This window comes from Hibiscus syriacus, unplaced genomic scaffold, assembly GCF_006381635.1.
Source record: "Hibiscus syriacus cultivar Baekdansim isolate YM2019G1 unplaced genomic scaffold, ASM638163v2 tig00109936_pilon, whole genome shotgun sequence".
Lineage (NCBI taxonomy): Eukaryota > Viridiplantae > Streptophyta > Magnoliopsida > Malvales > Malvaceae > Hibiscus > Hibiscus syriacus.
Window position 1 is genome coordinate 728,419 of NW_024062533.1, and position 25,640 is coordinate 754,058.

General features: G+C 33.0%; 3 protein-coding genes and 1 pseudogene across 4 annotated transcripts; 3 read left to right on the forward strand and 1 right to left on the reverse strand.

The window, feature by feature from the left end:
- Positions 1–5,815: 5,815 nt before the first annotated feature.
- Positions 5,816–7,348, forward strand: LOC120210801 (annotated as a pseudogene).
- Positions 7,349–11,826: 4,478 nt separating this feature from the next.
- LOC120210810 lies at positions 11,827–12,828 on the forward strand. 2 transcript variants are annotated; one of them, XM_039209474.1, is made up of 2 exons: positions 11,827–12,460; positions 12,625–12,828. In XM_039209474.1, exons 1-2 carry the CDS (start codon positions 12,085–12,087, stop codon positions 12,684–12,686), a joined length of 438 nt encoding a protein of 145 aa, XP_039065405.1. In that variant the 5' UTR covers positions 11,827–12,084; the 3' UTR covers positions 12,687–12,828. The 2 variants fall into 2 exon arrangements, with proteins under 2 accessions (XP_039065405.1, XP_039065406.1); XM_039209475.1 differs by having other exon boundaries at positions 12,650–12,828.
- Positions 12,829–22,022: 9,194 nt separating this feature from the next.
- Positions 22,023–22,449, reverse strand: LOC120210840. Its single transcript, XM_039209506.1, has one exon. The coding sequence runs from the start codon at positions 22,402–22,404 to the stop codon at positions 22,195–22,197; it is 210 nt and encodes a 69-aa protein (XP_039065437.1). The 5' UTR covers positions 22,405–22,449; the 3' UTR covers positions 22,023–22,194.
- Positions 22,450–24,671: 2,222 nt separating this feature from the next.
- Positions 24,672–25,474, forward strand: LOC120210839. Its single transcript, XM_039209505.1, has 2 exons — positions 24,672–24,899; positions 25,028–25,474. Exons 1-2 carry the CDS (start codon positions 24,762–24,764, stop codon positions 25,457–25,459), a joined length of 570 nt encoding a protein of 189 aa, XP_039065436.1. The 5' UTR covers positions 24,672–24,761; the 3' UTR covers positions 25,460–25,474.
- The last annotated feature ends 166 nt before the right edge of the window (positions 25,475–25,640 follow it).

Consider the following 25,640-nt stretch of genomic DNA (forward strand, 5'->3'; position numbering starts at 1 on the left):
AAGTGAATGAAGATCAGATTCATTTGAAGAAAAGCATGGATTCATTCAAAAACAATGAAAAGAGATGGCTAAAGCATTGAACATCTATGCTGGAAGAAAGGAGATTCGGAAACACTTGTTGTCACATAAGGCTTTAATTGTACTAATGAACAAGGAAAGTCTATTTTTAACTAATCTCCAAGAAGGTTTGCCTTCTTTTGTTGTTTCTCTTTTACAAGAATTCGAAGCCATGTTTCCAGAAGATATACCAAGAGGACTTCCACCCCTTTGAGGAATTGAACATCAAATCGATTTCATTCCCGGTGCAACCATCCCAAACAAACCAGCCTATAGAAGTAATCCGGAGGAAACAAAGGAACTTCAAAAACAGGTTGGTGAGTTAATGGAAAAGGGGTATATTCAAGAAAGCCTAAGTTCATACGCTGTTCCCGTTTTTCTTGTACCAAAGAATGATGGATCATGGAGAATGTCTGTAGATTGCCGAGCAATTAATCAAATTACCATCAAATATCGTCATCCAATTCCAAGGCTTGATGATATGCTGGACGAATTAAGTGGTGCCACCATCTTCTCCAAAATTGACCTTAAAAGTGGATATCATCAGATTAGGATGCGAGAAGGAGATGAATGGAAAACCGCTTTCAAGACAAAGCAAGGATTGTACGAATGGTTGGTTATGCCCTTTGGACTAACCAATGCACCTAGTACTTTCATGAGGTTAATGAACCATGTACTCCGGGCCTTTATTGGTAAGTTTTGTGCGGTATATTTCGATGATATTTTGATTTATAGTCATACTTTGGATGATCATGTGCAACATTTGAGGTCAGTACTTGAAACTCTCCAAAAAGAGAAACTTTATGCCAACCTTCAAAAATGTTCTTTTTGCACTAACAAGCTTACATTCTTAGGATTTATTGTAAGTTCACAGGGACTTAAAGTAGATTCGGAAAAGATTAAAGCAATTCAAGACTGGCCGAGACCTATATCAATAAGCCAAGTCAGAAGTTTCCATGGACTTGCAAGCTTTTACCTGAGATTTGTGCCCAACTTTAGTTCTATTGCCTCTCCCTTAACTGGGGTAATTAAAAAGAATTCCACCTTTGAATGGGGCAAAGAACAAGAAGAAGCATTCACGGCCATCAAGGAATGCTTGACTAAAGCACCACTTTTGGTACTTCCTAATTTTGATAAAACTTTTGAAATAGAATATGATGATTCTGGAATTGGTATAGGTGCTGTTTTGACTCAAGAAGGACGACCAGTTGCATACTTTAGTGAAAAGTTAAGTGGTGCTTCACTAAACTATCCCATTTATGATAAAGAGGTGTATTCTCTTATAAGGGCTTTAGAAATGTGGCAACACTATCTATGGCCCAAGGAGTTTGTCATCTATACTGATCATGAAGCATTGAAGCATATTAAAGGCCAACACAAACTCAACAAATGACATGCCAAGTGGGTAGAATTTCTTGAATCCTTTCCATACGTCATTCATTACAAGAAAGGAAAAGAGAATGTTGTTGCAGATGCCCTTTCGCGAAGGTATGTTCTTCTTAACACCTTGAACTCTAAATTACTTGGTTTTTCTTTCCTTAAAGATTGTTATGCTAATGACCATGATTTTGGAGAGAAATACAAGTCTTGTGAAAAAGGTGCAGTGGAGAAATTCTATAGACATGATGGGTACCTATTCAAAGAAGAAAGGTTGTGTATTCCACAAGGTTCCTTTCGAGAAGTATTGATACGAGAAGCACATGAAGGAGGACTTATGGGGCATTTTGGAATCGGTAAGACATTGGAAATCTTGAAAGAGCATCTCTATTGGCCTAAGATGAAAAGGGATGTTGAACGGGTTTGTGATAGATGCATCGTTTGTAAAAAAGCTAAGTCAAAGGTCATGCCTCATGGACTTTACACACCTCTTCCATTCCTATAGTACCATGGGTTGATATTTCCATGGATTTTGTTATGGGTCTGCCAAAAACAAGAAATGGACGAGGTTCTATATTTGTGGTGGTTGATTGGTTCTCCAAAATGGCCCATTTTATAACATGTCACAAAACTGATGATGCAACTCATGCGGCTAATCTATTCTTCAAAGAAGTTGTGAGATTACACGGCATACCAAGGACCATTGTTTCTGATCGAGATGTTAAGTTCCTTAGCCATTTCTGGAGGACATTATGGAACAAACTTGGAACTAAATTGTTGTTTTCAACAACCTGTCACCCCCAAACTGATGGGAAAACGGAGGTAGTCAATAGAGTACTATCAACATTGTTGAGAGCCATCATTAAGAAAAACATAAAGACTTGGGAAGACTGCCTACCACATATTGAATTTGCTTACAATCGGTTAGTTCATTCAGCCACAAAAACTTCACCATTCGAGGTAGTGTATGGATTCAATCCCTTAACTCCTTTGGACCTTCTTCCTCTACCCCCAAGAACAAATGGTTAACAAGGATGGCAAGAACAAGGCTGAGTTCATCAAGAAATTACATGAACAAGTTCGGTACAATATTGAGAGAAGAACAAAACAGTATGAGCAACAAGCCAATAAGGGACGTAAACCACTCTATTTGGAAGTTGGAGATTGGGTATGGGTGCATTTGCGAAAAGAAAGGTTTTCTGCTAAAAGGAAATCTAGCTTTTACCAAGAGGAGACGGTCCCTTTCAAATCATTGAGAAAATTAATGACAATGCATACAAGTTAGATCTTCCCAGAGAATACAATGTAAGTGCCACCTTCAATATAGCATATCTATCTCCAATCAAGGATGATGACAATTTGGGGACAAATCGCATAAAAGAAGGGGGGGGTGATGTGAGCACACCAACACCATCTTCAAAGGATATGGAAGTAATGCCACATGGACCAATAACTCGATCAAGAGCCAAACTATTCAGGGAAGCTCTTACTACCAAATGCATTAAAACCTTTGAATCATTTAAGAATGCATCCCCAAACAATAGATTATATAATATGTTTTATGTTGACATATAATATAATCTATGAACCATATATTTATATATTTATATTTTATATTACTTAGCTTATAAAAGCTTTCTTTTGTAGGTACATGTTCGGCCACATGATAGGAGCTGATTTAAAGCTAGTATGGGAGTCAATGAGCTAGGAAAACTTCCATAAGATGACTCGGGAGATCATGAAGAACAAATGATGAAAAGTTGTCAGCTGACCTTCGAGCTCATAGCTCACTTGAGCTGGACTTTTGAGCTAGCTAGAGACTTCTTTTCAGTTGGAGAGTTTCACCATCATCTTCACCACACAGAGCACTACAAATACGGTCTAGGTCGAATTTTGTGAATTCGTACCTTTTCGCGAAGAGTTGCCAATCCGAGAAGTGCCCTTTCACAAGGAGCTGTCCTAAGACTCATTGACATTTATTGCATCTATGGCCAGCTCATATTCAGCTCAAACACATGGGAAGTAGCTCAAATGATGAAAGGTTGCCTTCCACAAATGCGAACTTTCATAAATAGTTGCTGCCCCATTGATGCCATGTCATCTAGAAGCAAGTTGGATGCAAAGTCACACCTAAGTTGCTGCTCAACTTTACGCCAAGTAGAAGACACACCATAAGACCCCAAGCCACCCATGTGAGTGTCTCATGACCATCCCACACATGTGCCATGCGTGTGGATAAAATGGACGCCAAAATGAAGAGGGTTCTCTCTATTCGGCCTAAGCATCCTTTTAATTCAAAATTGGCGCCAAGATGAAGAGCAAGGAGACCATTCGGCCAAGGACATCTTCATTCATTAAAACATCATGTATTTCTATTTAATAGTCATGTATTTAGCCGAATGGACACCTATTTATTCGGCCAAACCTATGCTAGCCTATAAATAGGCTTGGATATTTCATTTGTAAAATAACCCTTTGATAATTATAAATCCTTTGTGAGATTATTCTCTCTTCAAGTTCTTTTTAGAACTATATCGATTAAACAAGCCTTTCTAAAGCTTGTGGCGTCATTCCTTCACCTTGATACTTCTGGTTCCTAGTTTTTATAACTAGCGGGTCAAAGTTCTTACTACCATCCCTTATAAAACTTATAAGAAACGGGTCTTTGCTCTTTTATAGCATTGGTTCCTTCTTAGTTTTATAAGATACAATCTGTCCATCGCCATTATCACGCCTATATCATCACCATATTCCATCACCATTATCACGCCTATATCATCACCATAGTCCATCACCATATCACACCTATATTATCACCAACTTCTAAATTTCCATTTCTTCATCTTTGAATTATCCTTCATCCTCAACAAGGCATTCGTCCATCACCACCATTGGAGGTCGAATCCATCATCACTTGAAGGATCATTCTACAACACTTCCGCAGCCCTTCTTTGATAACTATTTTATCCATTTCAATTCTTTCCATTTCCTTTCTTAATTACTCATTTACTTAACCAATCATTCTTCTTTGTGCAGATTACTTTTCAGTTCAAGGTGTAGCATTTGGTGTCTCTCCTAAATCGGGAAATAACAAGGTTGCCATCTTCTCCATTATTGAAGAAGCCTGGTTAGCCTTACATCACTAAGCCTCGGCAGGTAGTTGAGATGTTTGCTCATATCAAAGAGGTAGTAGGTGGAAGGCTTAGGGGTTGTGGTAAAATTACGTCTGTTTATACTACTTTTCCTACTACATATGGGCTGATTTAATTGCTTTCTATAGTTTTTATATGTTTTTTTAAATGTTTCCTATTTGTTTATTGTGATGGGTTGTATAGGTTCGTGTGAAAGTATAACATACGGCAGCCTTACAGCTAAGAAAATATGCACCGGTTTTGTTATTATTTTTAACAAAATCAGTAAAAAAATTATCGGAAATATTATTATTTCTACCGGTTTTATTATTATTGGGTGTTTTATCGGTTTTGTTAACATATCCGATAAAATGCTACCGGTTTTATTATTTTTTCTACCGATTTTGTTATTATTAGACACTTTACCGGAAATGTTAAAAAATATTAATATTTTAAGTAATTTTTTACTGATTTTATTAAAAAAATTAATAACAAAATCGATAGTACATTTTTTTATATTAAAACTACCGTACGGTTTCCTTCCTTATTTGTTGGGTTGTACAGGTTGGTTACTTTTGGATGAATAAAACTTCTCGTTTATCCAAAAGAAAGAAACAAATAAAGAAAGATAAAAACTATATTGGTATTTGAATATTTTGAACTTGGGCTAATTAATATAGAAGCCCTTATACTTTTATAGAACTCTCACGACACTGAAACTTCAAGTGCTTAACTTTTAACCCTCACTTTGGGGTGCGACAAAGTTCATTACATATATTTAGATTTGCATTCATGTTCTAAAAATAAAAATTAAAGTTAAATTTATCTTCATAATTTTTCAAAAAAGAGCATCACATACTTTATTAGAAAGTTAATCCTGAGAGTTGTGAGGATAAATTAACGTTCATCGGACATTCGATTCTTAAATTTAAATTTTATACAGATTTTAAAGAAGAAGTTTTAAACTATCTTTTTCAAAGAGAACTTTATTTTTTTAAATAAAAAAAGATAATTTAATAGTTATTTATTTATACCTAGTTCAAAATAATATATGTCAACTTACTTTTTAAAAAATAAATTCTAAAAAGATGTTAATTTATTTTTTAAAAATATACATTTATTAACAAAATATTCTTAAACCCTAAAAATAATTTTAACAATAAAACTTAATCTAAGGTCTCGTTTGGTTCACGGTATAATTTATTCCTAGGAGGAATGTTTTTTTCCTTGAGGGATATATCCACGTTTGGATGGATATAATTACCGAGTGCCAGTAATAAATTAGTACCAATAGTGTTTTTCTTACCGTTCTCCCGGGAATATCTATTCCCCCGCTTCCCTTAGGTATTTAATTATTCCCATCATCGTTGTCTAAAATAGCCTTCTCTCTGTAAGCTTGCTTCTGCAAAGGGAAGAAGTCTTCTTCTTCGATTTGGCGAGAGATAATTTCACTCACCAAAAGAGATATTCAACTGGAGGCGGCGGAGGTTTACCTGTAAATAACTACGATGCCGCCGGTGGCGGAAGGAACCGTGGATTTCTCGGAATGCCTCGTGGGAGGCAGATGCACAAGTGGATTTCCCGGAATGCGTCGTGGATTTCCCCGAATTCTCGGTGGCGGAAGATCATAATTCTTTGTGGCTTGGTTACGATCCTCGTCTTGCGCGGCATAATCGGCGTCGGGAATTTGGGGAGCTCAGAAGCGCAAGCCATAAACCAAAACCTGATCGAAGAAACCAACCGGATCCTTGCTGAAATCCGCTCCTACTCCGACCCTACCGATCCGGATGAACCTGAGTTCAATCCTAATGTTACATACACTCTCGGACCTAAATTCCGGACTGGGATCAGCAGCGAAAGGTTTGGCTTTCTGAATTCCCTAATTTTGTTAATGGAAAAGCTCGAATGTTGCTCGTCATTGGTTCACCCCCAAAACCTTGTGATAATCCTATCGGGGACCATTATTTGTTCAAGGCCACTTATTATTAGGTTAATGTTTTCTCATATTGAACTCGAGTGGATTTGGTGGATGCATAGTGATTTTTTTTACGGATATGGTGTTTGAGATTCCATTGTACAAGTACGATAAGCATAATATGGCTACTCCGATTTACTGTTTGAGCAGAAGTCATGGATTGCATTGAATACAGGGAGTTTTATGTTTAGAAATTGCCAGTGGTCATTAGATTTGCTTGATGCGTGGCAGCCGATGGGGCCTAAGGGTCCAATTCGTGATGAGGTTGGGAAGGTTTTGATTGTAAATTTGAAAGGGAGGCCGACATTTGAAGCCGATGATCAGTCGGCTTTGATTTACTTGTTGCTTTCACAAAAGGATCAATGGATAGACAAAGTTCTCATTGAAAATCAATAGTATTTGCATGGTTATTGGGCAGGGTTGGTTGATAGGTACGAAAAGATGTTGAAGAAATATCATCCGGGATTGGGAGAAGAGAGGTGGCCAGTTGTGACTCATTTTGTTGGCTGCAAGCGCTGTGGGAGTTACGGAGATTACTCTGTAGACAGGTGCCTGCGCATCATACAAAGGGCTTTCAATTTTGCCGATAACCAGGTGCTTAAGCTTTACAGATTTAGACATAGGGGATTGTTAGGCCCCAACATTAAGAGGATCAGGGACGACACGACGTCTCCTTTGGAGATTGTTGATCAGCTCGACAACCGTCGTTCATTGAATGGAAAAACCGAATCAAATAGCTAGTGATTGAAACAGGTATTAATCACATCATATAGGTAATGTAGTTCCTCAGGTGACAAGCAACTTCAGTTGCCATACATTTCATCTTGGTTGGTATAATCATATTGAATTCAATGAAGAGTTATTGTGTTCATGTCTTATTCGTCGAGATGCGAAAAAGGGGTAATAACGAAGAGGGAAGCATAATTTATGCCAATAACTAGTCGTTTAGAATGTTTAGTTTGTTATTATCATTTACTCTGATCGAATCATGTACATTTCTTCAGGTTCTCGAGTTCTACAACGTAGTGAGATTTAGTGTCTTTTATTAGTACCTCACTATGTTGGGATGAACAACGCATTCCTGGCTCTGGTATGCATTTGTTATATTCTTGCAATGTTCTTTTATCAGTTCATAGCTTATATATACTGAAATGGTGCCATTGTTAACTGTAATGCTAGAGCCATACAAGGTTTCAAATTTCGTTTTATTTCTCGGGTTTAGTTTCAAAAAATCGAAAGACTTCTCATTTAGCTGCAAAAGTTCCTCGAATATTGATTCGAACTTGTCACTTTAGAGGTTAAGAGCCACTACCTGAGGTTTCATCTATTTGTTCATTCTGATGTATAGCAAGCGCTAAATAAAAATGAATTTTATCAGATTTAAATTTCCCATATTTAAATTTTTCTCGAGTTCAATTTTTCTCAAACTCGAATCAACACTTACAAACTATTGGGTTCAAGGTTGCTTTGCCGGCTCTAGTTATATTTAAATAAAAATGAATTAACATTAGCGTAAATTAGTTTTATATGCTTGTATATTTGATCTTTGCATTCAGCAAATATGACATAATCACTCTTATAAAAGTTTAAATCATTCAACAATGATCATATCAATCAAGGAAAGTATTACTATTTTTCTAAACATATATTGAATGATGAATTATTTTCACTTATTAGTTGAAGATGCTTAAATTAATCAAAACTCGAAATACATGATTTATGTAAAAAATAAAAATAAAAAGAATATATGCTATATTTATCTTCGGTAAATTACAATTGCATAAATTTACAGCAGTGAAAATCATTGATTTTGTTTATTTCTTTCTTTTGGTACAAAGCTATGAATGTGTGAGATCAATTTATGCCTATGAGTTAAACTATAACATAAACAAGGACAATTTTATAAAATATACATTACAGTAATTTTTATTCCTTCAACCAAACACTGTAATCTTACATTCCTGCCAAATAAACCAAACACAGTAATATAACATTCCCAGTAATGTGTTAGGTAATGTTACATTCCGGTAATCCTATTCCCAGAGGTAATCTTACATTCCGTAAACCAAACGCACCCTAAAAGTTCAACTTAAAAAAAAAAATCAATTAACCAAACAATGTCACATTACATCTACCATCGTCTCTGCCATGGGCATTTCTATGTTCATAGCTGTTCATCAATCAATTACCATTAATGACGTTGACTACAATAATGCTTACGTACCAATTTGCGACCTCCAAGAGAAGAGCTAATATTTTCAACGCTTTAATTATTAATTAACAACCATTGACTTTGATTAAAAATCATTTATTTATCGTTCTAAAATCTGTATTTTATATATTATTTTTCAAATATTGTTTTTTACTATTATAATATCAACTAGTCCCCTAGTTGTCAATTTTTTTAATGTGTTCCTTTTCCCTGTATTATTAAAGTGTAAATTTTCTCGTATCATTTCTTTGATGAAGTTTCGTATTAAATTTTTCTTAATATAACATTTTCAATATATATATATACACACGCTCTGTTTTAAAAATCAGACCGGATCGGCCGGTTCAACCGAGAATCGTTGCATAGTCCGATTCAATCTAAACCGGTTGAACCGCTACTAATGAACCGGCCAGAACCGCTGAACCGTTCGAACTGGACCGGCTGAAAACCGGAAAAAACCAGAAATTTTTTTAAAAAAAAAAAATTAAACCAAACGTTGTTTGTTAAACGAGCCAAGTCGAACTCGAGTATTGCTGAGCTATACTCGAACTTGAAAACTTTAAAAGTAAGCTCAACTCCACTCAAACTCACAAGTTAAAAATTATCAAGTTCAACTCGAACTCGAAATATAATATTAAAACTTGAACTCAAAAAGGCTTGAACTAAAAAAAATTTAGAAGTTCAATTGAAGCCTAAAATTCGAGCTTGATTGAAGTGAAAGAATAGTACACTCAGTGCTCACCAAAAGGCTCCATGATTTTGAATGTCAAATTACCTCTATTATTTATAGAAGTTAATTGTGATGCTCTTCTATGTTTCTTAGCAATGTAGGATTGTTTTGTTCTCATATATTTACTCTTTAGATTTTTGGGATGCTCTTCTATGTTTTTTAGCCATGTGGGATTGTTTTTTAAAAAAAAATAAACCAAACAATATCATTTGTTATGATTTTTTAGCCCCAAATTTATTTTTAATTATAGTTATATAATTATATTATTATATATATGTTTTACCTTAAATATTATGTTGTAATTAATTTGAATCATTTTGTTTCACTTGATTTTATGGTTTTTAATTTATATATGTTATGACTTGCTTTGAATATGACTTGTGATATAAAAAATTATTTTTTATTAAATATTTTTGGTATTTTTATTTAATTTTTTAAATAATTATGACGTCGTCCGGTTCTTCCGACCGATCGGACCGATTCGACCGGTTGAACCAGTGAACCGGTAGTATGGCCGGTTCGCTAACCGGTCCGGTTCTGAAAACCATGCACACACGTGATAAGATTTAATTATTTTGTGGAATTTTTTTAACTTTACATAAATTTAATTATGATAATTAGATGAGTGAAATTAAATAGTTGAGATTAATGGTAGAAGATAAAAAGATATCCACTTAAAAAACAAATCAAAAAGTTAATCTCAGCAATAAGTGTTAAAAAATACTTGACCTAAATTATCTAACCCGTTGGCCCACCGACTCAGTCTAAAATTACTGGGTATTTTAAAGGTTAATAACCGATTTTGCGGGCAGGGTGCCTGACTTATTATTTTTGGCGGGTTTCCGGGTCGGGTTCGGACCACAAATTTTTCCTTAACTAAGTACCCGCCTACTCGGCTCCTTTTTCTAATTTTATTATATTTCTGTTTTAAATTAGATTTTTCATTTTAATTTTAAAAATTATTTTACCATAACATTCTAAATCTTAATGTTTTTCAAATTATTTCACCTTAGTACTTAAATTATTTATTTTAGTCTTATTATTTTAAATTTAATTGTAACTTTATAATTTTAATTTATATTTTTATATTTTATTTTTAGATTATATAATTTGAATTTATAAATTTTATGTTTATGTTATGTATTCTAAACTTTTTAATTTATAAATTTTTATGTGAAATTTTCTTTAAAAAATAATATAAATTAATAAATTAAAAATAAATATTAATCGAGTATTCGTGAAACGAAAATGCGGGTATCCGACTTACAGATACCCGTCTCTTACGGGTCGGGTCATGGGCCGAATTTTCGTGACCGACATTCGGGTACCCGAAAATGCGGCTACCCGAATTTGAACACCCCTAATCTTCGTCATCTATTTTCACTTATCCATCCATCAATAATATGTATAAAACTACTTAAAGTAAAAATACATTTTCATATTAAATTTTATTTTTCTTATTTTAAAATAAATTATCTATTAAAAATACTTGGCACAAACCAATTTATATTAGTAGTTAAAGGAATAGTAGTTATTCCTACAGGTCTCAGATTTAAACACTAACGATTATATAATATTTAAACGTTTATTATTAAATAATTAAAAATATCTATAAATATATTATCACTTTTAAGCCCCCTATATTAATAATAAAAGAACACTTGCAGTTGCAAAATTAAGATAATTGCGTAAGATTGTCCCCAGACTATGATTTGTAATCATCCCCATATTATGAGCCTCATTCAAATCTGATACCTAAACTTCAATGCATGGTATATTAATCCTTTTTCTGTATTATAGAGTAAAAACAAAACAAAATATTAATAAATAGGGTAAACTACAAGTTTAGTACTTAAACTATATATTTTTTTGTTTTGATACTTAAACTTATATTTTTTTCAAAATCATACATGCCATTTAATTTAAATTTCAATTTGGTATCCTAATATTAAAAGATAAACATAACTACTGATGTGATATTCTTTAATTTTTTCAATAGTTCACAGCATTACCTTCTGGTGTCATTTCAGTATCGTCGTTAAGTTTTTAATGCTGGGATATCAAATTGAAACTTAAATTGAACGTTAGATATGATTTTGAAAAAAAAAATGTTAGACATCAAAATAGAATAAAAGTAATAATTTAGGTACTAAACGTGTAGTTTACTACCCTAATAATATTTGGCGCGTGGATTAAACCACGTGGAAGTTTTAGGCAGAGGCAGATGACGTCACGCATTAACCTTATTCCTTTCGTATCGGGCACAACCTCTGTTCTTTTTCCTCTTTTCCTTTTTAAAATTATATATCATTCCTCAAAGTCTAAAATAAAAGAGAAGTGCAATCCCAACCGGAGTTACAGCACCGCCTGCGTCACTTTCTCTCTTAGTTACCCTCCAAATTTTCCCGAGAAACAAACACAGTCTTGGCTAGAACTCTCCGATTGTTTATTTGTTTCTTCCATACCATCCCGTGTTTATCCATTTGCTTCGCTTTAGCATAAGGAAAAGAAAAAAAAAATTCTGATCAAATCTTTTTTCGTTCTTCGTTGGATTATAGATTTCAAGGCATTTTCATTTACGAATTTGTTTGGGATAAAGAATATGACAATACAACAGCAAAATCAGGGCCAGCAATCGAGAGTTTTCCAGGACCTGTCGGCGCTGGTTCTGAATCTTCTACGAGTGCCTACCACGGCGGCGGAGATGTTTTTCTCGGAGCAATCACCGGCATCGGAGATGAGGCGTTATCCCCGGACGATAACGCCGGCGGGAGTCGGATGGCTGATGCTGGGGATATCTGTTTCGATGATGTTTTGTGGATCGATTGCTTTCTTGATAGGGTTGATGTTGATGCCTTGGGTTGTAGGCTTGGCCATTGTTCTTTACCTTGCTGGATTGGTTTCAACTGTTTCCACATTGGGCCGTTCGATTCTTTGTTATGCCATTGCCCCTCTTTTGCCGCCAAAGGACATTCCTGGTAATTTTTGTTGGTTTGTTTCGATTAATTCTTTTTGAATATTATGATGGTGCAGGTTTGGGTTGATGATTATATTGAATTACACATCAAATTTCCCCTCTATTTTCATCATCTCCTTCACGATTCCATGGATTGTTATACTGCACATCTCTGAATTTCAGCAGTCGTTTATCCTCATCTGCATTGCAGCATGACAAAACAGGGTTTAGTCAGAGAGTTGAAATAGCCTGGACAATGGAACAGCATTTGATTTCTTGTGGGTCTGTCTGCTTACTGAGATATGTAGCTTCTTTTTATAATATTTCTTTTTACATTTTATATCTTCTAAAATTCTATTTTTTTTATGTGAATAGGAATTTAAATGAGATTAGCCGTCATAAATTATTCAAGTTCGATTTGATTAAAATTCAATTAACATTTAATTTAGATAGACTTACCTTGACTCGAATTATTGAAATAAACTATTCACTACTCAACTCAAAAAACTCATAAATAATTTAAAGAATTAAAAATTAAACATTTATATATTATTTAAAAAATACAATATAAAGTTTCATGTATTTAAAGTTTAAATTTGAATTTAAATTTAAATTGAGTTTATGTGAGACTGTTTCAAACTCAAATCAAACATTAATTTTTAGTTTTGTTTTCGAGCATGAATCGATAATTTTAAACTTTTAAACTTTTGAATCGAATTTAATTTTATATTTTTTGAGTTAAATTAAACTCCACATTACTTAGTGATTGAGTGACTCGATTCTTTACCGTCCTAATGGTGAACTCAACTTAATTAAGAAACTATTTGTTTCACTGTAATTGATTTTTCAAAAAATAAATTTTGAAAATTGAGGATTTTTTACCAAAAAATCATCCTATAAATAAAATATTACCTGTCAGGAATTGTTTTCCAAATATGACTCAATCTAACACCCTAGAGAAGGAGGCACGTTCAATGAAACACGCTTTAGGAGGATCGGAGGGTAAGGTACGATTGGTGGGAAGTACCTTAGCTGAAAATTGTCTGACACGATGATATCCCTGTAAGGCGCATCCCATGTGACGCACCTTCCCATTCCTGCCCTGAACTCCCATCAAATTCTCCTACCTATTTCCCCCAAACGGTTGTCTATATAAACCCTTTTCCCCAACTCAAATAAATCATAATTAAATATCTCTCATTTCTATATATTTTCAATCTAGTAAGGTATAATTGTTTTTATAATTTATTTTTTATTCATTAAAATTTTTATAATTTAAGTAATTAATTATTTTATTATAGTATTTATTTTTTATTTAATTATTTAATTCTAAACTTATTTAGTTAATTGATATTTATTAATTGTAGTTAAAAAATGGAAGGCACGTTGTTGCGATTGGATACTGATCATATTTCGAGTCATTTTACCGATACGATAAGAATACAAAACTGTATTGTTTTTAAATTTATGAATATTATGAAATTGATTATATATTATTTAAATTATTAGAATTTATTTATTTGAATTTATTTAAATAATTTTGAAATCGTAATTCAAATTTTAATGGTTAGAATTTATTTGTTAGAAAAATGATCGTATATTAGAAGTTTTTATTCGCCATATTTGTCTATGGTTAGATTCGGTTACTTAGCAAAAATTGAAGGAGGGTGTAAACTTGAACCCGCTCTGATTTTTGCACTAATTGAGAGATGGAGGCCAGAGATACACACATTTCATCTACTATGTGGGGAGTGTACCATTATGCTAGAGGATGTTTTAATGTAACTAGGGCTCCTGGTCGATGAAATTGTCATTTGTGGTGTGGCATATGATGATTAAGGGTTTTATATAGGGAATATCTTGGAAGTTGTCCGTCCAATTTCAACGGTGGTCGAATAACATTACGGTGGCTAAAAAGTGAATTTAAAGAGTTGCGCGAAAATTGTTCGGAGGACGAGGCAAAAGCATTTGTCCGGACATATTTACTACAACTCATTGGAGGTATATTGATGCTTAACAAATCTTGGAACCAAATCCATTGCATGTGGTTGAGGCACCTAATCGATTTTGAAGTAGTCGATATATTGAATTGGGGGTCTGCAATGTTAGCATTTTTGTTTAGAGAAATGTGTTGGGCTACGAATTATAAGAAGACTGCTATTGGCGGTTGTCTCATGTTTCTCCAATTGTGGGCATAGTACCGTATGCCTTTTTTGTGTTCGATCGTGAATGAGCCATATGTCTTTTTGTTAATTTCAAGGTATCAATAGTAAATTTATTTTAAATAATATTTTCGATTATTATATAATGATATATAGGTGGTCAAGTAATAGGAAAAATCATTGTGATATCCCACAAGAATTACAAGATATCCTATTACTCATTTATCAGAAAGCTAGTGTAGAGGTACATTTTTTAATTTTTATTTTTATTTATTTGTATTTATATAATTTGAATCTCATTTTAATTTTGACAAGAAATCTATATTTTTTAGTTCAAATGGTTGTCATATTTGGACGACGAATTAAGGGTTTGAATCTTACCTAACTTGAGTGGGATATTGGATGTATGGGTGGCGATTGCGCCCTTTATTTGTTATGCTATTGTTGAGTGCCATTCGACTGATCGCGTGCTTCGTCAGTTTGTGTTTACACAATTTATTCCAAAAGCAACAAGGAACCTCTACAATATGTATAATATCGATAGATGGGGCAAGAAAGAGGTGAATTGGTTGGTGAAGCATAGAGAGTGGTTGGCGATATGAGAGAATCGGAATCAACGCTTGCATTATTGACATTATATAACAAAAACTGATTTGATGGTTTTAGTTGGCTATATTGAATGGTTCAACGCAAACGAGAACTCATTCTTAATAGTGAAAGCATGAAGGGCGATAATTCTTCGTCACCGATAAAAACGTTACGTTACAACTTCGTTCCCCCACTACTGGACTAAGAGCAGGTGCTTCTGGATCATCGTTAACTATGCCAATGAAACCATCACACCAGAAACCAACAACACCGTTTTACATCCCTAGCCCTCTAATTCACATAGGGATACCACTTAACTTCCAGACGCCACCGCAACCGGTTCAGATACCACATCCGCAAGTTTAAATATCATATATGTCGGTTCAGATGCCATCACAGTTTGGTTACGTACAGAGCCTGCAGGGTTATAAGACAGCCAGTGGCATATATTTTTGACTATGTTTACGGATCCAACATTTAGTTCCTACGCGAATTATACTATGGGTGGTCATCCGCCTCAAACACCTCAACCGCAGTATGCATCATAAACATCGATGTCTGATTTTTCACAATTTTCGTAGTTCTCAACGAGTGGTGGGATCGTCCGTCATACACCTCCAGGGTCTTTATCCTATAGAGGTCATATATCGACATTCAATCCTTATCGAGGCAATGTTGTTGAGAGTGATGATGATGACAATGAGGAGGAGGAGGAGGAGGATGAGGATGATGGTGATGATGACGACGAAGATGAGGATGAGGTTGAAGATGATGAGGACGATGAGGAGAAGTATACAAGAAGAAATTCTCCTAGAAGTAGATGACCACCACCCTGTGGAACACATTCCAAGAGACATCGATGAATCTGACAACTATGTCAATCTTTTTATTTATTGTGTGTTTATTATGTATTTGCCTTTTATTTTTTTCTTATATATTTATATATGAATTAAGATTTTTCCTTTTAATTGGTTTTTTTCTCTTATTTTGTTTTGTTATTATGTATTTATATAAAGTGCGTTTTTGTATGATGTTTAATATCTTTTTGCGAACAAGGACAAACAAGACACAATAATTTGGGTAGGCTCGTTTTTAGGACCCTTCCTAAGGCCTATATATATGTGTGCGAGGTGAAAGCTAATTTTAATCTATTCAGGCAAAATCTTTAGTTGTTTAGTTAGGATGACTACTATTCAGACAAATGTTTTTCTATTGCAAATATTTAAGCATGTCTTTTAATAAAAAAAAAATCAATTGAGGAGTTGAAGCTTAAAATAGGAAGAAAGGTTAAACTCGGGAGAAAAAGAAGAATCTCTTTATTATATTATAGATTGTCAGTATCACTTAAGAGGTTTCTTCTAAGCGATGATGTCAACTTTTATGGTATAATTGAGACATACTACTATCATTTTGTATCTCATGTAGATTTTTTTTGTAGAGTTTGAGGATGTTGACGTTGATGGTTTGAGTTTGACTACCTAACAAATTAAGCAGAATGAGTTCGAGAACACATAAATATATTATGAACACCCTGAAGCATGATTCAAACGTAATTGGGCATCGTAACATCATTAAGAAAAATCTAGTTTAGGTGTATGGGTATGCTTTCATTTACTGTTTTAGGTGTATGTGTTTATTTACAGTTTAAGGTCTGTGAAAGATATGTGGTATTTCTGGTTCGTTGGTTTGGTATGCTTCATGTCATATTTAATAGTTCGTTGTTTAATATAATGTTTATGATTTGTTTTTTTACAATTCATATTTATAACAAATCTCATATTGAATTTAACTAGTCCTACTAAGAATAAAATCCATTACATTATTGCTTTCACGATTTCAGAAACAATAAAATCAACCTCTAAATCTATCATTACATGAGCACTATGTTTGTGGAATCTTTTCGATGTACGAAACCGAGAAAATTTTGGCAATAGTTGATATAGTCATGCTTTTGCAGATGAAAAGCTCTTTTTGCTTCATCTTTGTATGCTTTGGGTTTAGGCTGGACAACACTTGATATCATTCTTGCAACCTATCTTTTATGTTATACAATCGTATGCCTAAAGTGTAAGTTGCTTCGATGACAGCCATGGTAAAGATGTGCTTCAATATATGACAACCAACTTTAACATTGGCATAATATTTGGAAAAACACTCAACTATACATTCCCTGAACAATGCATCTGGATTTTTGGAAACATAAGCCTTTCGTACGAGCAATCATTCAGAACAATCCAAAGGTTTAAAGGCATACCAATGAAGTCGAACATTTGTAAATATGAATGTGTAATTTGATGCCAACCAAAAGTCCCAGCAAGTTAAACAAAGGTAAAGAAAGTCCTCAATAGAATTAGAAGCAACGCAACTTAAAATATCAGCTAATATATCATTTAGGAGATAAGATGATGAATATTTAGCTGCCATTGAAAATGATGGAAAAATCTATAAAAATGATAAATAACATAATTAGAAAGATACACGGAAGACAAAGTATCGAGGACCACTTGCTTCATCTCCCATATATATAGTGTCTAAAGCTGGATAAGATAAAATATGTAGAAAAAGAAATGCGCTTTTTAATGGAAGTGTTTTCCCCATTTTCAGAGAATCTATGTCATGTCCTAGATTTTTCCATTATTATTTAGAGAATCTCTGTTATGTCATAGTGTTTCACCTCATTCGAAATGAAAGGCTCATTCCAGGTGAAGCATTTTCCATTATTATTCAAAAATCTCTGACATATCATAGTTTTCCATCCCATCTGAAATGAAAAGCGTGTTATAGGGGAAATGTTTTCCATTATTATTAAGAGAATTTTTGGCATTTCACATAATTGACATGAATTGTTCCCCTACCCTCAATATCTTAAACTCTTCAATTTTAAAACTATGTATATTTGAAATCTCAAACTCAGAAACGTTCAAACTTTAAAACTCTCAAACTAAGAAAATGACACCTATTTCAGATGTTGTTTACTATGATATAGAAATTGGGAAAGATGAATACGAGGTTGTTTTTCGACCAGATCACTATATCATTCTATCCTTAAGGAGAAACATCATTCTTCGCGATTTAATCACAAAAATCTCAAGGAATGCTCGTGTTGGAAACAATAGAAGACTGGCTACACTTCAGTACATATTTTTTATTGAAATTTTTTCGTTAATATATACATCGTTCAATCTCTCAAACGACGACGATGTTACTATAATGGTTGATGCTTCCAGTCAAATTTGAACTCTATTATAGAAATGTATGCCATTTTTGTTGATGTGCATCCAGTTTGGGGTATATTCTTCTCCTCCCCCTATGGCTTGCCTGAACTAGTTGATCAAGTTGACAGTCCAACTCAAACAATATGTAATGATTTCACGTCATTAATGGCTAACCCACCTCCTATTAGCATACCATCAAGTTTTAGGGGGAGACATTCATCTATCACTTTTTTCGACATCAATATAGAGATGTCTTCCATTTCTAGGGGGAGACATTCATCTGTCAGTACCTTCGACCTCGATATGGAAATATCTTCCACACAACACTTAATTTATAACCCATATGGCGGCATCCCTTCAAGTTCCAAAGATATTCATTAATCTGCGAACTTGTTCGAACTAAACGTCAGAGTCACAGAAGAACCCTCATCTCCTCCAAAAGAACCTCTTCGTGAGCCAAGAGCATATGATGTTGAAACTGGATTGTTCCTTGAACCCAAGTCATCACAATTCAACATTAACTCTAATGATGATGCGGATGAAGTTCCTATAAATATGGTACAATACGAACCTTCAGCACATATGTATGAAACTGACTATTATGCGATGTACTGGCCATAATTTCCTTATATGCCTCATCTTAAAACCTACGGGAGGCATTCATTAGTTAATGATGGTGATTTATATCGTGGAATGGAGTTCACATCTAAAGAAAAAGCAATGATGACAATTAAGAATTACAATATTCGTAATTTAGTTCAGTCTAGAGTCGACCGATCTACCACCGAAAAATATATGTTATTATGTCCAACGTGATAGCGGCTGCAACTGGATGGTTCGTGTTAAAAGAGGAAGTAGACCGACAAATGAGAACTAACAAAATATAGTGGTCCTCATACATGTTGTGCACAGAGGATCATCCAGGACCATCCAAAATTAGACTCCAACGTGAATTGCCAAGCCATTGGTCAGAACAAGCTCCCACATACCTATTGCAGTGTTGATTTCTACAATACAATCTCAATATGGCTACACCGTCTCCTATAAAAAAATATGAAAGGAAAAACATAATGTCATTATAAAACTACACGACGAATGAGATTCATCTTACAACGAACTACCCAATTGGTTTAACGTGGTTCAACGACTGAATCCTGAGACAGTAGTTGAGTTCAAAACTCGCCATGCCTACCATAATGATCGAGTTCTTCGAGATCGATGCCAATTCCACCGTGTTTTTTGGACTTACCCACAATGCATTAATGCAGTGAAATACTGTGAACTCATTGTCGAAATTGATGATACATTCTTGTGATTTCATTTTCTTTTAATTTCAATTAATGTGATTTCAACTTGTTTATTTTACAAGATGCCCTTTTCGAATATCTATATTTTTTTAATTAAATGTTTAACGTTTTTTTCTTACAATCTAACATAGAATCAACTTTAACCGAAACCCTACTTTAAAAACACTAACATTCTAACATACAATCAATTTTAACCCTAAACCATACAAATATAATACCTTAAAACACTAAAAACCCTAAAACCAATTACGAAAACCCTAAAATCACTTTAACGTAAAACCCTAAACATAAAACCACCCTACACAAAAGGCGCGTTCCCTTAGATGTGTCATTCATAAAACCAATGGAAGGCGCGTTTCATGCGACGCACATTCCCTCCCCTCCCCTCGGCTAAGGCATGTCTACTACTGTACGCCTCCTTTTTCTCTCCTAAAAAAAGGTGTTAGATCGATAAATAGTTAAAAAAAAGTATTTGATAGATATTATTTTTTTAATAGGGAAATTTTTTGAGTGAAAAATCCGAAAAATGAATTACAATTTCTAAAGAATGCATTCTAGAAAGTATTTTCTGATCAAATTATGTCGTGTAATTCATTTTCCGTTGTTTGATAATATTTACAGAAAATATTTTATGAAATTTGTTTCATAATAGTTTTTTTTATCTTTTATTTGTAATTGAATTAATTTTATTATTATAAAATTATTATTGTTAAATTTTTATATATAATATTTTATTTTTATAAATACATTAAACTAAAATTTAATATGGTTCATTCTTTTCCATAAATGTAGAAAAAATGAATAGCTTATGTAAAATTTAAAATTTTTAATCTCAATCACTAAACTTAATTAATTCGGTAATCCAAAAAACATGTAAAATTTGAAAATATTATATTATATAAGCGGATTCATAACCTGAAAAGTTTCGAATGAAATTGAACCTCTATATCCTATTGATGAAGAAATAATAAAATCAACTTTGGACCCGAAAGAAATCATACAGTGACAAATAAACTATTAAATTTTATTACCAAACCTCAATCTTAAAACTTTAACCCCAAATACAAACTCCAAATCTCAAACCATCGTCGGCAGTTTTCTCCCCTCCTTTAAACCAAAATTCTAAATCTCAAATTACAGACTCCTTTCATTCTTATCCTGCCACAAAGATAGAAGACATGTAAAATAAATAAATAAAAAGCTTTAGATTATTCGAAATTTAGGGTTTGAGGTGTATTCTTGTTAAAAGAATGACAAATTTGAGAGTCATTGATCTCCGACAAAATCGACAGGTAATGATTAGAACAACAATTGACATGGTAACCAGAATCTGATTTTATTGAAGTTGGGGAGAAAAATAGAGAGAAAATGAGAGAATAAGGAAGAAGAAGAAGGAATGAAAAATGGAAAACTTTTAATTATTGAGGAATGAGCCCATGACCTTACCAAAACACATAAGGGTAGTTTGGTTCACGACATGTAATATTATTAGGGGAATGAAATTTTTATTTCCTGTTTAGTTGGTCGAACATTTTATTTTCGATAATATTTTATTATCAACAGTATATTTTTTTAGATATATTACTAAAAACGTGATTACTTCTTCTCTTAAATATTATTAGATTATCGATATTTTAGACTAAAATATCTTTATTTTTTTTAAATTATTCATCTTCTATTATTAAATAATAAAAATTTTAAAAATATTAAATTATAAATATATCCTTAAACTATTTTAACTTTACAAAAAAAATCTATAATTATAATTTTATATAAAGTTTAAGAATTAAAATAAAATTTTACCCTTCTATTAAACTCATTTATCTTTTTAATTTTATAAAAAATATATATATAAATTTTATGAATTTAAATTTTTTAAAAAATATATATAAATTAATTATAATAATATTATAATAAAATTTAACTTATTAAAAAATAAATATATAATAAAGATAATTTGATAAAATATATATTCTAATAATATTTTATTCCTTTAACCTAACACGTAATCATACATTTCTACTAAATCAACTAAACACAAAAATACAACATCCTAACCTATTCTCTAGTAAATTTTTATTTCCGCTTATAATCTTACATTCCTTTATTTTCACTTATAATCTTACTTCATTTAATCAAAGGCTAAGTCGTTTTACCGTGTAAGTCGGAGGAATGAGCCCATGATCTTACCAAAGCACATACGGTAAGTTATTTTACCGTGTTTTAACATTTTTTTTTACTTTGACCGTAATTGATTTTCCTTCAAACAAAAGGGGAAAGTGTTTTGAGGAAAATGTATTCTTCAAACAAATGGGTTATTTTCACCAATCATTTCTATTAACTTGATTACAAACATAAACCCCCCAGGGTTAAAAATAACATTAACCAATCAAAAGGGTATTTAAAGCCAAAACAAAGAAGAAGAAGAAGAAACCAACATTAAAAGCGACCAAATCTTATAAAACAAAAGTGTAAAGAGTGTGGTTATCCAGTGTAGATGTGGACACCAATGGCGACGAGGAAGATAGTGATGAGTCCGAAGAAGATGACAGTATGGACGAGAATCGAAACCCCACTGGTTTGCATGTTCCCAAACTCTACCACTTTGTTTCTACCCGGCAACTGAAACAACAGTCCCGGGCTTAAAAGCACAAACAGCACCACCGCTATCACCACCGGTCCCCAATCCGCCATGGAAGAAAGGAAGGGAAAGAATGAGAGAAAGATGAATGAATTTGATATTAGTTCAAAAGGCCAATATGGTAATGAAAATAAATACATGAATGTGTGTGCGTGTCTACATCGACATCGTGCTTTCTGGAAAATGGTGGCAGTATTATGGCGACGTGGCATCATTATGGATCGTCCGTCGCTTTCCAGTGACTGTGAATTCCGATGCTATATCTTTTGCTAATATAACACTCCTTCCCTTACATGATTGATGTTAGTAAGGGTTAATTGCATAAATACTCTTTTACTTTTTCATTCTTGCCAATATAGCCACCTAAGCTTCTGGTTTGATTTCCTCCGAACCAACGATTCAACTTTCAACTCCTCAACCAAGACATGTTGTTTTATTCCCTCTAAACCAACCATTCAACTTTTGGCCACCTAAGCTTCCCTTTCCGAAACTTCACACCTCATATGCTGGAGGAGAAAATGGAAATCATGGGATTAGGGGTACTCAACAATGGAACGAGAGGTGGGTGGAGACAGTCGTTTCCCTAAAAATTTCACTCGTATGTATATTTTGGCATCAACAATCTCAGCATCTTCTTCTTCAAGTTTTCCTACTTATATTTACAAAATTTCCATCAAACCATATGTATGAACCAAGAGCTTGTACACCAACGAATTGTTTCGAGACTTTTATCTACATAGGAGTTGTATTTAATGATGTTGGATTTGTTGCAAGCCTGTAACGAGAATTGTAATTCTAATGTGACGTTCTACAAAAATGATCTAGAAAAATAAATTTTATGGATTAAATCACTATTGTGAGTCTTTGATAATGAATCTGGCAAAAAAATAATTTGAATCGAATATGATTTAATTCAAAATTTGAAAGACAAACGTACCAAAAAGAAAGTTTGACAGCTAACATATGAAGATGAAAGTTGAAGAGTAGAGTGCAAACAAGGACAGTTTTCACGATCATTCCATTGATCACCGTGCTTAAAATTTTATGACTAAAAATTTTAAAATCTAAATTACGATTAATTATATCTCTTTTAATAAACAATAAATTAATATTTCTATTTCCATTACTTTACGGAGGGCATTTCATAATTCGGAGGTCTCTTACGGAAGTTGTTCTCAATCTGATGTTGGGGTAGCTTACTATCTTACCTCCTCCTTACCCTATATATATATGGGAAAAATGGATAGTCATTTTTTTTACATATTTTTTTATTAAGCTAATTATAAGAAACTGATCAGTTAGTTGCGTTCTGCAGCTTCTTTATGTAACAAAAAAATATATATTATAAAATAATATTTGTTCTAACTACTCTCAATTATTTAATAATAAACATTTACTCATCTTACTACAGTCGTTGACGTTTGGACTCGTGATGTCTAGAAATAACTTGTCATTACCAATTTCTAATACACACAACATAAAATCGTGGAAAATTCTCTCCTTAAGCAACTTTTGCTTGCATGCATATGAAATTTTCTTTTAGCAAAAGATTAAATAATACAAACGATTTAATGTAGGGACTTCGTCTAGTGGAATATTTTAGGATTAAAAGTTAACATCAACATTAACAACTTCATTTAAAAAAACTTCATATATAAAAATAGGGTAAATTATTTAAATTATTATATTCTAAATAAAAATATAAATAAAACATTAAATTGAAAATTATAAAAAACAATTAATTAATGTAAACAATATTTATTTTAAATAATTAATTTATATTTTTAAAATTTTAATAAATTTTTATAATCAAGTTACTTATGATATAATCTAGGGTAAAATACACGTTTAGTACCAAAACTATTAATTTTAGTTTGTTTTTTAAATTTTTTAAAATTATATTTAAAGTTTAATTTTTATTTTATTTTAATAAATATTTGATTCTTGTTCTATTTTAGTACTTCTCTTTAATATTTAACAATTAGTTTTAATAAATTAAAGATTTAGGTATTAAAAATGATAAAAATTATTATTTTAAATACTTAGTAATGAGGTATTCAAATAAAATGAAACTAAATATTAAATATATTTTTAAAAAAATATAAATATAAATATTAAAACAGGCTCAAATTATATTAAATACACAATTTACCCTATAATTTACATTAAAGAAAATCCACCGCTAGGATTAGACCTTTTCGAAAACTACAACATGAGCCAGTGGATCAGAGAAGCTCAGATCATTGCCGACTGACCTCAACTTCCCTTGCTTTATTGTCTTCCCTTCTTTTCATATAGCTTTATTGAGTTTTGACTTCCGACTGCGGAACTCTCTAATCCAAATAAATATCATTAACCATAACTTTCATCCACCAAAAGTAGTGAAATTTCCATTTCTCAACCTTATCCAATGGAATCCGGTGAAGATATCGAACTGATCAACATGGCAATCCAGAAACTCTTAGAAGAAACCAGAATGACAGATATCTCTGGTGAAAAACCCCTTGGAAACGACGACAATCAGCTCCTCTCCAGATTATTCTCTCAGGTGATAAAATCTGAACTTTTTCATCCACTCACCAAACCCATAGTTTCAAATCCCCAGAAAAAAATGGGTTTTTCTTGTTCTTGATGAAAACGAAAAGAAACTAATGTTTGCTTACGGATGTTGAACAGTTAGAATCATTAAAAGAAGATGGCAAGCTGAAGCAATCCGAACCAGGGGAGGTTAATTCTCAAAAGGGTGATGGTGATAAAGCCGAGGCAAAAAGTGAAAACGGCACTGCATGTGGGGGAATCGGTGTCGAAGAATTAAGGAAAGAGATTAAAGAGTTAAAGAAGCAGAATTTTATAACCCATTGCCTTGTTTCGGCCATGATCGTCATCGCTTTGTTCTGGCAAGTGTCAGAGGCATCCCTCCTCCTCAAGGTTAAAGATGGCTTCTCTCACCCTTTTAGTTCATTTGGAAGTTGGCTTGTTAACAAGGTTAAAAGACCTGCAAACCAACAACATAATCACCTTATTGAACATTCGGGCCACTCTGTTCAAATTCCCGAGCTTCCCCATGTTGAGTTTCCTCACCTGGGATCGAGTGGTGAAGGATACTGAGCCATTGAAGGTTTCAACAATGGCAGCTTTTGTCTTCTTCTTGTAAGTCTTTGTTTATCATCTTTTTATTCTGTTAATCCTGTTGGAATGTAAGTAGAGAAGTATGGTGATATAACACAATTTCAACTATGATATAATCAGATAATGACTTTCATCAACTCAACCAATCACAACTAGGAAG